The sequence below is a fragment of the Oncorhynchus tshawytscha genome, unplaced genomic scaffold (assembly GCF_018296145.1).
Source record: "Oncorhynchus tshawytscha isolate Ot180627B unplaced genomic scaffold, Otsh_v2.0 Un_contig_2917_pilon_pilon, whole genome shotgun sequence".
Lineage (NCBI taxonomy): Eukaryota > Metazoa > Chordata > Actinopteri > Salmoniformes > Salmonidae > Oncorhynchus > Oncorhynchus tshawytscha.
In genome coordinates this window covers 56087-71845 of record NW_024609423.1, presented here as the reverse complement: position 1 = coordinate 71845, position 15759 = coordinate 56087, and the positions used below count along the sequence as shown (strand labels likewise).

The 15759-nt window shown below is 38.5% G+C and overlaps 1 protein-coding gene across 1 annotated transcript in view; it reads left to right on the top strand.

Moving 5' to 3' along the window:
• The window catches only part of LOC112242358 (zinc finger protein 658B-like), a 36330-nt gene extending 26142 nt beyond the window's left edge, over nt 1-10188 (top strand). Inside the window, exons 9-12 of the mRNA XM_042315232.1 lie at nt 694-928; nt 1353-1450; nt 1586-1763; nt 8361-10188. Coding sequence (XP_042171166.1) covers nt 694-928; nt 1353-1450; nt 1586-1763; nt 8361-9178 — 1329 coding nt within the window. The 3' untranslated portion in view covers nt 9179-10188. The remainder of the gene's footprint in view (nt 1-693; nt 929-1352; nt 1451-1585; nt 1764-8360) is intronic.
• Nucleotides 10189-15759: the final 5571 nt, after the last annotated feature.

Genomic DNA, 15759 nt, shown 5'->3' with positions numbered 1-15759 from the left:
ATATTCAGTTTAGAATGCAGTTTGATTAATCAGCGGTGTTTGCGGGATGGAGAAAAGGTGTGACATCAATCAGGCCCCGAGGACTGGAGTTGCCCACCCCTGGTTTACAGGATGATTTGTATCTTAAAGAGCGTAGCTTTAAGGGATTAGTTCCGTTACATCTAGATAAAAACGAATGTGAAAAATGAACAGAGCAAATGTGTATTAAAACACAACCTATTCATAGAAGTATTTATTCATCATTTACAAATCCATTAAGCTTCTACTTCGGTGTACAGGAAATAATTATTTGTAAGACGTAAGAGAAAATATATCAGCTTATTGTTAAATTATTATGATGCTCTATCCAATACAAAAAGTGTAATAACTATTGTTTCCAAACTGCGTTACCCACTCCAGCCAGCAGATGGCGATGGGCGTCTTTCAGGTGATGATTCTTGCGTGACGTATAATGGACTGGACGGGACGCTTCTTCAGGAACAACAAGGCGCCATCTCTTTCAACCACCTCGGTAGCCTGCTAGCCAACATAAAACCGAAAGATTGACGCTTTAGACATTATTAATGTACATTAGCTAATCTCAGTGTTGTAAACGCAGTTCATTTGACGTATCAACTGGTTAACTTTAACGTAATTTGCTTGTTCAATTTGCAAAGTTGTTAAACATTGATACTGAGCCTAGCACGAGGCTAGTCGCTAATTCTAACATCCCGGACCATGAGTTCACTAAACTACTCCTCCCTTGCTAAAGAAGAGGTCTGCTGTCTGCAGAATGAAGCTTTGGGGCTGAACATTGTCGTGAAAGAAGAAGATGATGTTATTGAGGAAGAACATTTTAGAGAGGAAGAGGATGCTATCGCAGAAGAGGTGAAGAAGGAAGACGTTTTGAGTGTGAAAGAGGAGGAGACAGCATATCTGATTAACACCAGTGAGTACTGTCTTAAACAGGGGCACAAACTATGCAGTTGTTGAACTAATGTGGGGTTTTAAAGGGGCATTCTAATGGAATTCTACACTTGAATATGTTGTTTCGTACTGTATAAATTGTTAAAGGGTCAATCTGCCTTTGGTACATATATTTTGGGGTCTTTTAAATTAGATTTATTAAAATCTCCATGTGGTCTACATTAAAGTGCATCTCATCTAGTATAACATGCTTTTAAAATGCAATATTGGAGCATAATTTATACTTAAAATATCAAAGGGACGGAAAAGGCACCCATTTTGTGGAACTACCCTTTAACATTTGCATTTTAGGCCCTGTTTAGAGATATTAATACCTCGTCTAAGACCCTATGATTTTAATAGACGGTCATAAGTTAACTATCTGTTTGATGTTCTTTTTCACACAGGAGAGAGACATGACTATTATGGATCCTCTGGGGAGCCTCAACAACATCCTGATGCTGACGAGGCAGAGAAGAGTCTCTCCAGATCAGATCACCAGATGGTACAGCTTGATCTGGACTAGCATACAGCTTGCTCTATCGGGGTCTGGGATGGGTTTCTGTAAAGCACTTCATGACAACAGTGACATAAGCATCCATAATGATATGTGTCTGTGTCCCCTCTTTATGGTTACCAGGACAACGCTAGCCCTTCCTCTCTCCCGGAGTCCCCATGTCGTGTCTCTCCCGGTAGCAACTTACTGCTGGGTATGAAGAGGCTGTTTGTGCTGCTGGTGGACTGCAGGAAAACAACGGGGCTGAGTGGAACTGTGAGAGGTGGAGAAGAGAAGAAAGCATCAGATTTGACTCATCTAAGTAAGTGCTGTAGTTTAGTTTGAACAAATACAATTGATCTGCCCACTGATATCTGTTACTGGGACAACCAGCAGAGTTATGTTAGTTGACAGGAAGATAGGCTGGTATCTGTTACCAGGACAACCAGCAGAGTTATGTTAGTTGACAGGAAGATAGACTGGTGGAAATGGGTGTTATGAATATCATAACACTGAAAAAGGATTCTGCCAATGAAAAGAGAGAAACCAATAGACCATATAAACCTTGATAAAAGTTAGCTTTAGAGAGGAACCAATAGACCATATAAAACCTTGATGAAAGTTAGATTTAGAAAGAAAGTTTTCAAGATGAACCAATGTAAGGTGCTTGTTTTCCAGAAAAATTCCCTAAATACAGTATGGATGTTACATTGTCTGTCCCGGTCAACCCCCCTATCTTTACCAGACTGTAGAACATACAAACTAAACTCCAGACACTTCAATGTGGTCTGTATTGCTTCATTAACATCTGATCTACAGGACTTGTTAAACATGGCAAATATATATTTTAAAACAAGCTTATTTTTTTGTTGTCTTGGCCTCCATCTCTGTAATGGACAAAATTAATTTAATTTCCTACTCTAACAGGTCAAATAAAGCCTGAACTCCAACATATAGACCTTAAAGAACATGGTTTCATTTGGAAATTACTAACTTTATTGATTTCATATGTAACTGACGACAGTGTGCTGCTAACAGTTTAGTTTCCTCCACTGTCCCCATACTGGACTCAAACTAGTGATCCTCTGCTTCTCAACACACGTGACCGTCCTCCTTGATAATGAACTCTATTCAGAGTGCTAGAGCCACACACTCACTACAGCACAATAAGGGGTCTGTGCATTTAACAGATGCTGAGATCAGAAACAAATCAGTCTAAAGTCTATCAGTCTAAAACAGAGCTGCTTTCTGACGAAGGGAAGCCTTTTCAACTCTAAAGGTGTATTTGGTCATTTAGGCTGCAACAACGATACAGTGGAACCCCCTGATCTGTTGTTTTATGAAGGGTCACCTACTCCCGGTACCCAAACAGCTAGTCCCATCCTGGGATTTTTATCTTGTGCTTGAGGCCATTTCCGCTGTTGGAGCCGCTGGAAAGAATAGAAATGAGATTTATCTTGTTTAAAACCTTTTTACTTTAGCCATTACATCCGTATAATGAGTTCCACCCCCATACCTTCATGAGGTTCTATAGCAGCAAGGATCTGACACCTACGGAGGGCTTGATGGCTCAATCCACCAGAGGTATGGCTACATCATAGGCCTTGTTCAAAGGCATCTCTGTTCAAGAGATCTGTAATGATGCATGTTGTGGTGATGAACCTTCATGAGGTTCTACTGACTGGACATCACTACACATACAGTGAGTAGAGTGGGGACCACTGAGGGATGATCCTAGACTTGGCATCGGAGAGTACAGTGCCTCCGGAAAGTATTCAGACCCCGTGACTTTTTCCTCGTTTTCTTAGGTTACAGCCTTATTCTAAAAACACAATACCCCATACTGACAAAGCAAAAACATTTTTGTTTGATATTTTTGCAAATTCATTTTAAAAAAAAAATACAAAACTGAAATATTACATTTACTTAAGTATTCAGACCCTCTACTCAGAACTCTGTTCAAGTAGCAGGTTCTGCTCTGGAGCAGGTTTTCATCAAAGATGCCAACGACATTTGAGTAAAGCCAGTGTGTCTGTATGCGGATGACTCAACACTGTACACGTCAGCTACCACGGAAACTGAAATGACAGCAACACTTAACAAAGAGCTGCAGTGAGTTTCAGAATGGGTGGCAAGGAATAAGTTAGTCCTAAATATTTCAGATTACCTTAAATGACATGGCCTACTATGCTAATTCTGTAGCGGTATTGTTAGAGGGGGGAAAATAAATATTTTGTTGGGGCGCCAGGCAGGTATTAACCCTAGTTATTAAAGTTAGTTATTACCTATTATAACATTATTATTATTATTATTAAATATTATTAAAACTGAAAGGATGAGAGTAGAATAGATAGAGTAGCGCTTCCATACACATTCTAAACATGATGGAGTCTTAAAGGAGGACTGTAGCATCTAATGATGAAACATTATGGAGTTTGAACTTCTTATGGCTAACATTCTGCTGAAAAGGCAGAGCGCAAAATTAAAAAATATTTTTTTGAAATATGTAACTTTCATGCATTCACAAGTGCAATACACCAAATTTAAGCTTAACCTGTTGTTAATATAATTATGTTAGATCAGAGCCTCGTCACAAAAACACACACAGCCATTTTCCAGCCAAAGAGAGGAGTCACAAAAAGCAAAAATAGAGAGAAAATTAATCACTAACCTTTGATCTTCATCAGATAGGACTTCATGTTACACAATACATGTATGTTATGTTCGAAAAAGTTCATATATATATCCAAAAATCTCAGGTTACATTGGCGCTTTATGGTCAGTTATGTTGTGCCTCGAACACATCCGGCGAATTTTCAGAGAGCCACGTCAATTTACAGAAATACTCATATTAACTTTAATAAAAGATACAAGTATTATGCACAGAATTATAGATATACTTCTCCTTGATGCAACCGCTGTGTCAGATTTCAAAAAAGCTTTACGGAAAAAGCAAACCATGCAATAATCTGAGTATGGCGCTCAGACACAACAACAAGCCATGCAGATACCCGCCATGTTGTGGAGTCAGAAATAGCGTTATAAATATTCACTTACCTTTGATGATCTTCATCAGAATACACTCCCAGGAATCCCAGTTCCACAATAAATGTTTTTTGTTTGTTTGATGAAGTCCATCATTTATGTCCAAATACCTCCTTTTGTTAAAGGAGGACTGTAGCATCTAATGATTAAACATTATGGAGTCTTAAAGGAGGCTTGTAGCATCTAATGATGTATTACTATGGAGTCTGATGCTTTAAAGGAGAAGTTTACCCAAAATCCAGAAACTCCTAGGTGATTCCATACATTGAAACTTGTCCCGTGGACTTTTTCCCGTGGATTCTCTCTCCCTGTAGTGCTGTACTGAAACAGCTGCAAAAACGTGACTTGGGACGTTGCTGGATGCGGGCCTCGCTCTGCAGCTTTGCCAGTTAATTTGTTATTTTATTACAGCTATGGCCTTTGTCTTTCACCTGGAGTTGTTTATTTATGTCTGAGAAAAAACAAACACTTTTCAACATATCAAAATAAATTCAGCAAAAAAAATTACGGATCTTTTTCAGGACCTTGTCTTTCGAAGATTATTTGTAAAATTCCAAATAACATCACTGATCTTCATTGGAAAGGGTTTAATCACTAACCTTTGATAATCTTCATCACTCAATACATTTATGTTTTGTTCGGAATGTCAGTGTTCTGCCATGGCCAGCGAAGAGCCCGGATCTCAATCCCATTGAGCACGTCTGGGACCTGTTGGATCGATCTTAAGTTTGCTGAAAATAAACGCAGTTGACAGTGAGAGGATGTTTCTTTTTTTTGCTGAGTTTAGTTTGGCGAGGGGGAAAAACTAAGATTTTTAGAATAATGCTGAAATGTAACAAAATATGAAAAAGTTGAAGGGGTCTGGATCCTTAATGAATGCACTGTGTGTGTATACTGAACCAAAATATAAACAACAATTTCAACGATTTACAGTTAATTTTAGTCAGTCATTGTAAAGGAATAAATTAGGCCCTAATCTATGGACTTTACATTTAAATGCCACACCTGTCAGGTGGATTAATTATCTTGGCAAAGGAGAAATGTTCACTAACAGGAATGTAAACAAATTTGTGCACAATATTTTTGAGAAATAAGCATCTTTGCTTATGGAAAAATTCTGGGGTCTTTTATTTCAGTTCATGAAACATGGACCAACACTTTACATGTTGTGTTTTATATATTTTTTAGCAACATCTACCCCAAAATTATTTTTACTTTACACAAAATATCATGACATTTGTGATCGTCAAAATGTACAAAATTTGTGAAAGTCTAAATAAAAGAAATTGACGCAGCGGGCGTTGTCGTGGAAATTCATGTATACTGAGAGAGACTTTGTCATTTCTTCAAACAATCATTTTTTATTTAATATTGATTAATTATTGAAATAATGAAGCTGTTGACCCCACACTCTTGAGTATGTTGCCGAGAGCTTAACCTTGAATGAAAAACAGAGCTCTTATAAATGCTTAGTCAGGGCTGGTTCCACCCCTCCCATGCTGATCGGGGGGCATCACAAGCCATCCTGGGTTGATCCTGTGGTCATCTGCACCTGGTGTTGTTTTAACCCCCCAACCCGGCTGTAGGTTTTTATCAGTAAGTCATGATTCAATTGTCAGCTCAAGCTCCAGAGGCCCAACTCAGTCCCATAGACACAGATGAGAGAGTACCCATCAAAGCTATTCGATGGCTAAACAGTATTAATACAATCTTGTAATTTTTCTCAGTGTCCACCCTATCGACAATGGGCAAATATTACTGATGTGCTTTGTGTCTCTCTCCAATGTAAAAAAATATAGAAAAATGGACATTCCTGCAGTCAGCATGCCAATTTCACGCTCCCTCTTGAGACATCTGTGGCATTGTTGTGACAAAACTGCACATTTTAGAGTGGCCTTTTATTATCCCCTGTACAAGGTGCACCTGTGTAATAATCAAGCTGTTCAATCAGCTTCTTGATATTCCACACCTGTCAGGTGGATGGTTTATCTTGGCAGAGAATAAATGTTAACTAACATGGATGTTTTGTTTCAGCTCATGAAACATCCAACACTTTACATGTTGCGTTTATAATTTGTTTATTGTAGTTACTATCAGTTTTCGGAACATCTTTCCAAATATTTCACCTTATTTTTTACTTTACCCAAAATATGACATCAGCGATAGTCAAAATGTTGAAAACCTGTGAACGTCTAAATTAGAAATTGGGCCATTTAAACATTGTGTCAAACCCTTTCGACAACGGGGAGATGTTACTGATGTGCTTTGTGTCTTTGATGTAAAAACAAGTTTTTGACTATCACACAAAATTACTTCTTTAGTTATTTTATGTTTAACTTCTAGCGTCGAGCAATCCCGTATCCGGGAGCTTAATTATAGCCTCAAGCTCATTACCATAATGCAACATTAACTATTCATGAAAATCGCAAATGAAATGAAATAAATAAATATATTTGCTCACAAGCTTAGCCTTTTGTTAACAACACTGTCATCTCAGATTTTCAAAATATGCTTTTCAACCATAGCTACACAAGCATTTGTGTAAGAGTATTGATAGCTAGCATAGCATTAAGCCTAGCATTCAGCAGGCAACATTTTCACAAAAACAAGAAAAGCATTCAAATAAAATCATTTACCTTTGAAGAACTTCGGATGTTTTCAATGAGGAGACTCTGTTAGATAGCAAATGTTCAGTTTTTCCAAAAATATTATTTGTGTAGGAGAAATCGCTCCGTTTTGTTCATCACGTTTGGCTAAGAAAAAAAACTGAAAATTCAGTCATTACAACGCCAAACTTTTTTCCAAATTAACTCCATAATATTGACAGAAACATGGCAAACGTTGTTTAGAATCAATCCTCAAGGTGTTTTTCACATATCTATTCGATGATAAATCATTTGTGGCAGTTTGGTTTCTCCTTACGCAATAATTTCGACGGAGGACACCAAGCGGGCACCTGGTAAATGTAGTCTCTTATGGTCAATCTTCCAATGATATGCCTACAAATACGTCACAATGCTGCAGACACCTTGGGGAAACGACAGAAAGTGTAGGCTCATTCCTGGCGCATTCACAGCCACGGGGCGGCAGCTTAGCCTAGTGGTTAGAGTGTTGGACTAGTAACCGGAAGGTTGCAAGTTCAAACCCCCGAGCTGACAAGGTAGAAATCTGTCGTTCTGCCCCTGAACAGGCAGTTAACCCACTGTTCCTAGGCCATCATTGAAAATAAGAATTTGTTCTTAACTGACTTGCCTAGTTAAATAAAGGTTAAAAAAATATATATATATATAAGGAGACATTGGAACACAGCGCATTCAAAATCTGGGGCACTTCCTGTATGAAATTTCATCTTGGTTTCGCCTGTAGCATTAGTTCTGTGGCACTCACAGACAATGTCTTTGCCGTTTTGGAAACGTCAGAGTGTTTTCTTTCCAAAGCTGTTAATTATATGCATAGTCGAGCATCTTTTTGTGACAAAATATCTTGTTTAAAACGGGAACGTTTTTTTGTCCAAAAATTAAGAGCGCCCCTTATATCGAAGAAGTTAAGGAAGTGTGTAGGTCGCATTCTGTATCTTACAGCTATGAAAGTTATATATTTAGAACTTCCTGCTCGATTGGAATCCAGCGACGTCTTTGTCCTAGAACTGTTTAGTTTTTTGTGTTCTGACTTGTAAAACAGGATGAATAAAATAAGTAGTGTAAACATATCAGTAATTACCAGGAAGCTCTACATTTGTTTTAAAATCATACTAAGATTGTTAAAACTGGCCTCAGATTATTGAGAGATCTGATTCGGATTTACTCGTAGCAATGTTGTTTTATCATGTGGAGGTTTCATTTGGGTCTCTTTTTTTTAACACTGTCTTTGGCAGGAGAAAGACCAGACTCAGAGGAACCAGAGCCAGGGACGTCCAAATCAGCAAGAAGACACCAGTGTTCCCAGTGTGGAAAGCGTTTTAATGATTTGGGGAAGCTGGAACGACACGAGAGAATACACAGAGGGGAGAAGCCTTACCACTGCTCCCAGTGTGGAAAGGGTTGTAACGATTTGGGGAAGCTGAAACTACATGAGAGAATACACACAGGGGAGAAGCCTTACCACTGTTCCCAGTGTGGAAAGAGTTTTAGCCAGGCAGGTAACATGAAAATACACGAGAGAATACACACAGGGGAGAAACCTTACCGCTGCTCTCAGTGTGGCAAGTGTTTTATCCTGTTAGGGGCCCTGAAGCAACACGAGATAATACACACTGGGGAGAAGCCTTACCACTGCTCCAAGTGTGGGAAGAGTTTTAATCGGTTACACGCCCTCAAATATCATGAGCGTATACATACAGGGCAGAAACCGTACCACTGCTCCCAGTGTGGAAAGACGTTTAACCATTTAGGGGAATTCAAAAATCATGAGAGAATACACACAGGAGAGAGACCTTACCACTGCTCTCAGTGTGGCAAGTGTTTTAACCTAATAAGGTCCCTGAAACATCACGAGAGAATACACACAGGGGAGAAGCCTTACCACTGCTCCCAGTGTGGGAAGAGTTTTAACCAGTTAGGGAGCCTGAAAAGACACGAGAGAATACACACAGGGGAGAAGCCTTACCACTGCTCCCAGTGTGGAAAGTGCTTCAACCAGTCAGGGGATCTGAAAAAACATGAGAGAAAACACACAGGGGTGTTGCCAGTGTGAAAAAAGATTTAAACAGAAAGGTTTCTTGGAGAAAAAATGAGAGAATACACACAGGGTAGAAGTTTTACAAATTCTCAGACTGTGGGAAGACATATTTCTCATCACAGTCACTTAAAAGTCACGTGAGAATCCACACAGGACAGAATAATTACTTCTCCCAGTGTGAATATTGATATTTTACATCACATTGACTTAAAATTCATCAGAGAACATACACAGTGCTCCAATTGTCTTATATTGTTGACTGAGAATGTGTTTACCTGTTTTTACCAGATGAAATTGAATTGTACAAAGTATTCTTAAACATATATTTGTGTGTTTTTATTAGAAAATATGAATTGAATATGGATCATGTCAGTTTGAATATAGAGTAGATCAGGTTCCATGTGTTTAAATGGTCCTTTTTTAAACTCTGTGTGTTTATCTGGGGATGTCATTCCTCCAGCACTACAGATAATACAGGGATATTTGGATGTGATGCATTTGCTCCATTGTTTACATTTTCATTGTGGCCCACTGATGATTTAATGACGTTAAAATGTTCACAGTGTCTGTAATGCAAAATGTTAATTGTATGTGTCCACATATCTGAGTATGTGACTAACCATGTGAAACTGTCCTATTATAATCTCCTGTTCCTGGGAATATCATCCTGTGTTGCAGACCAGCTGCACCTGTGCCCTTGTATGAATAATGTCCCTCCCAGGAACAGGAAACGGTAAAGATATGTGCTCATCACCCAATGCTTCAGAATTCAGACTGTCTACACTGCGCTGTGTAACTCTGTTATTCTCTCTGAGCTCAGAAATAAAGAATCTTGGTTTGACTTGTACTCCAGCAGATCCTTATTTTATAATATCCACCACAACTCTCCCACGGATTGCTGTTTATCATTGTCTCAATGAAGAGTTCTTTGTTTTATTTTCCTGGGGTCATTTACAAGCCTCCCACTGTATGAATAAATGTTGTTTCCATGTAATTTCAACTAAATAAATCCATGTGATGTTTGATTAATGTGGAAAACTGATTGGATTTGTAAAAAGCCATGAACATCAGGTTTTTTTTTTTTTTCACCGAACTGGCAACCTAAATCCCTTGTTGGTTTCATGTTGAATTGACTTTATGTAACATGTAAATAGAAACTAGATGTTTAACTGACACCAGTGGGCTTGTCTAATGACAGGTGACATTTTGTGTTGATTTCATGTTGAATTCACTTTAGTTGAGGACTCAAAGAAATGTAAATAGAAACTAGACGTTCAAGTGACGTCTGTGCCCAGTGGGCTGGTTTGAATACGGGGCAGGTGTTGGATCAATATCCACCTTCGTTAAGTTTCCATGCAATTTGCGACAGATTTCCATGTGAATATTCTAGAACCTGCATAAAACATAAACATTTTCAAAACAACGTTTGCTGTTAAATTCTCATGTACCGAATGAAAAATACAAGTTAAATTGGTTTCCATCGCATTTTCAACTCTACTGATGGTTTTTAAAACTGTTGCGTGAAATAGAAAACGTGTTCTTGTCCCGTGGACTGTAGTCAGCAGCTCTAAGATGTGATGGTTATTATATAAATATTTGCACAGAAAGGAGTTCCCACCTCCATTTCTCACTTATACATGTTAACTGACACATGAAGACCCCACCATGTCATACGAACGAACAAATTGTCTGCCTGCATTTATAAAATTGGAAAGGCATATCCTGTTTCCGTCAGCCCGGTCATTACTTTTGAAATGGTTGGATCAATATCCACCTTCATGATATGGATGAAGCCTGATTTGGAATGTCTGAGTAGTTCTATCTGATGTCATAATACACTGTCTGATAATCAAGTGATATTTAGAATGTCTGAGTAGTTCTAGCTGATGTCATAATACACTCCTCTGATAATCAAGTGATATTTCCATGTGATGCATTTGCTCCATTGTTTCCATTTGACGTCAGGAAGAGAATGGACTGATGGCTGGTGGTGCTACTCTACAGGTAAGGCTGTCCAATATGAATGTTCAATACACACAATAGGTTGATCGGTAGCCAGTTAGCTAGCTGCTACGTCTTTGTCCACACAGTAGCTAGCTATCAACAAAGTAAAAATCCCCTCCAGGCCTTGTGGTGGCAGCAGTGTACAACAACCACTGTTTACCGGAGCTTCCTGATTAGAAAAAAATTAGGCTGTATTTTGCTTGATTAACCAAATGTTATGTGTGTAAAGTCATACCTTATAAAAAACTCACAACAGATGTGATGGAAACAGGTTTTCAGACGACTGAGGTCGGTTTTCCTTTAACTTTTTACCTGGGCTTTGCTCCTTTCATATCTATTTTGATCCTGACAAACTCCCCAGTCCCTGCCGGTGACAAGCATACCCATAACATGATGCTGCCACCACAATACTTGTTGTGTGGTTAATGTGTGGTCTATCTCCAGGTCATCAGACTGTTAAATAGTCACCTCAAGCCGGCCTGCTCACAGTACCCTGTCCTGAACTTTAGTCACTGTTACTAGCTATCAACCACCCAGTACTCCACCCTGTATTCTAGTCAAGGCTCATCCTATATAACTACTGCTGTACACACCTTTTATATTAATATACGGTCCATAATGTCTAGACACACCATCATATACACTGTAAACAAACTGTATATAATTATATTCCAGACTCTGACTTTGTAAACCAACTGTATATATTTATATTTATATATATATATTTATATTCACATAACACAATACAATGTCAGTGTCACATAACACAATGTCAGAGTCACATAACATAACACAATGTCAGAGTCACATAACATAACACAATGTCAGAGTCACATAACATAATACCATGTCAGAGTCACATAACATAATACAATGTCAGAGTCACATAACATAACACAATGTCAGAGTCAGAGTCACATAACATAACACAATGTCAGAGTCAGAGTCACATAACACAATACAGAGTCAGAGTCACATAACATAATACAATGTCAGAGTCAGAGTCACATAACATAACACAATGTCAGAGTCAGAGTCACATAACATAATACAATGTCAGAGTCAGAGTCACATAACATAATACAATGTCAGAGTCACACAACATAATACAATGTCAGTGTCAGTGTTTGCATCCTTAGATGCTTTGGTAATGTGTTATATTGTGTACATGTTCCCCTTGTAGATATTCCTTATCCTCTTAGATACTAGTACATTAGTAGTACATAACAGTGTAATAGTGTAGTACCACAGTACGGAACCAGAACCAGCCTTCTGGACATGTGTAGTATGTAAAATATCAGGGACTCCTTGATTCACCAAAGGTTCTTGTTCTCTACAGTTTAACATAAACAGTATTTCCCTCCCCTCTAAAAACATACTTTTGGATTATAAACATGTCATTAAAAAAAGATGCCTAAAGTAGCCAGTGTATCTTGTCATGTCATATACATCATAACCCAGGGGTGGTCAAATTGTTGTTAGAATGTCATATACATCATAACCCAGGGTGGTCAAATTGTTGTTAGAATGTCATATACATCATAACCCAGGGGTGGTCAAATTGTTGTTAGAATGTCATATACATCATAACCCAGGGGTGGTCAAATTGTTGTTAGAATGTCATATACATCAAATGGTCAAATTGTTGTTAGAATGTCATATACATCATAACCCAGGGGTGGTCAAATTGTTGTTAGAATGTCATATACATCATAACCCAGGGGTGGTCGAAATTGTTGTTCAAATGTTGTATAAAATCTTTAGTACCTCGGCATTGTGTTATATGTTAGAATGTCTAATAAACAACTATATTGTTTACATTAACAATATTGTTTTGTCAAAATAAACTGTTACCTGCTCTGTATGCATCTGTCTGCAGCTGATCGGGCTCTATCAACTTCTGTGTAGGCTCTATCTGAACTACAGTCTGCCAGGCTCTACCCTACAGTCTGCTGATCAGGCTCTGAACTCAGTCTGAACTCTACAGTCTGCTGATCAGGCTCTATCTGAACTACAGTCTGCTGATCAGGCTCTATCTGAACTACAGTCTGCTGATCAGGCGCTATCTGAACTATAGTCTGCTGATCAGGCTCTATCTGAACTACAGTCTGCTGATCAGGCTCTATCTGAACTACAGTCTGCTGATCAGGCTCTATCTGAACTACAGTCTGCTGATCAGGCTCTATCTGAACTACAGTCTGCTGATCAGGCTCTATCTGAACTACAGTAAACATATTTACCAGATATTGCTTGTTACAGAAGACTACTGTTGTCCATTGAATAGTCATTCATCACTGTTACACCTCCTTGATGTGATGGTTTTCTATGTCTGTACACAGTGTGAATAGTGGTTTCCATAAAGTTATTTCCCCGAAACCGAAAATGTTAAATGACCTTTATAATATTTTGTACCACTATTACTTTGGGGTTCGAATCCCCCTCTGTCAACATCCACACTGTGAACACATCTTTAACATTCATGAACCTGCACTATCTTCATCCCTGAACTAGCAACAATAACTATTGTCTATTGTTATTCTCAATGACCTTCCTGGCCATATGAAATCCTAGCTAAATACAATGTTGGTGCCAGTTTTCATGTCTTTGGTTATTAAGCAAACATTTGTTTGTTAGATTATATTTCTCATTAAGAATAATGTTGTTTTAATTCTATATGGGTCACGCCTGGCTTTGGTCAGGTGTTCTCTTATGTGTCAATGATTTTAATTAGAATATAGTAATGATGCTCTCTCCTCAATCACTTCCAATGCCTTTGGAAAGTATTCAGACCCCGTTACATCTTATTCTAAAATGGATTAAATTAAACATTTCCTCATCAATCTACACACAATAACCCATAATGATGAAGCGATAAAAGGCTTTTAGACATTTTTCAAATGTATAAAAAAATGTATAAAAAAAAGAAAGCTTATTTACGTAAATCAAATCAAATGTATTTATATAGCCCTTCGTACATCAGCTGATATCTCAAAGTGCTGTACAGAAACCCAGCCTAAAACCCCAAACAGCAAGCAATGCAGGTGTAGAAGCACTGTGGCTAGGAAAAACTTCCTAGAAAGGCCAAAACCTAGGAAGAAACCTAGAGAGGAACCAGGCTATGTGGGGTGGCCAGTCCTCTTCTGGCTGTGCCGGGTGGAGATTATAACAGAACATGGCCAAAATGTTCAAATGTTCATAAATGACCAGCATGGTCAAATAATAATAATCACAGGCAGAACAGATGAAACTGGAGCAGCAGCACGGCCAGGTGGACTGGGGACAGCAAGGAGTCATCATGTCAGGTAGTCCTGAGGCATGGTCCTAGGGCTCAGGTCCTCTGAGAGAGAGAAAGAAAGAGAGAAAGAGAAAATTAGAAAGAGCATACTTAAATTCACACAGGACACCGGATAGGACAGGAGAAGTACTCCAGATATAACAAACTGACCCCTTTGATATGAGACTCCAAATTGAGCTCAGGTGCATCCTGTTTCCATTGATCAGTCTTGAGGGGTTTCTACAACTTGATTGGAGTCCACTTGTGGTAAATTAAATTATTATTTGGTTTTGTGTGTAGATTGATGAGGAACAAATGTAATTAATACATTTTTGAAGAGGGCATCATATGTATCATAACAAAATGTGGAAAAAGTAAAGGTGTCTGAATACTTTACGAAGGCACTGAACAAACATTGAAAATTGAACTCACTTTCAAAAAGCTCCATGAGGAAGAAAGGATTCCCAGATGATCTTTTAGATGTTCTGTCTTCAGGATGTTCTGGGTTGATGGCTGTTGGAGAGGGAGGGGCAGTTGAGTGAGCTGGGGCCTTTTATTGCCCTGCCTCTGGGAGCCTGACAGCTTGTGACATGATGAGAGAGAGTGAGAGAGGGTCCACCTGTAAGATATTCTGTGTTATAAACGTACTTCTACTTGAAGAGGTTTTTGACCATTAGGGGACCTCATCTCAAACATTCATGAAAACAACATGAGGAAACTACTGTCTACACTAAAGAATGTGAATTTGGTCATAAAAATGCTTTTTGACAAGTTATTTGCATGAAAATAAAGATGTTTAAGAAATGGACACTATAGAAAACAGCCTTGTTATGGATACATGTCTATAAAGAAGGACTGGTATAAGATATCTGCTCCATTTGTGGGGCGCATGTTGACCTGATGTTGGGGAATCACTGGAGGGGAATGTTGACCAACTGAGCATCTCAGTGTACAGTTCATTAAATACAATAGTCGTTTTGTTACATTTCAGTCTTCTGTGATGTATTTGAAGTTTCATATTGGGATGCAAACTCAAATACATTTAAACTATATCTGACATGCTACTGGTGTCTTTGTTAAGCCCATAACCATGTGTGTGAAGTGTCAACAAAAAGGGCACCCCCCCATAAAAAGATCCCTCAACAGAAAGCTGCACAATATGTTGAGTAAAGTAATTTATGCCACCCTCGTCAATCTGTCACCTAATCCTGCCTAATGGGCCGGCCAATCCTGGAGGAAAGTATTGGTGTAAGAAGGAAGAGGAAAACATAATTTAATTTGTTTTAAAATTACTTCTGATGACATTGCTTGCCAGAAT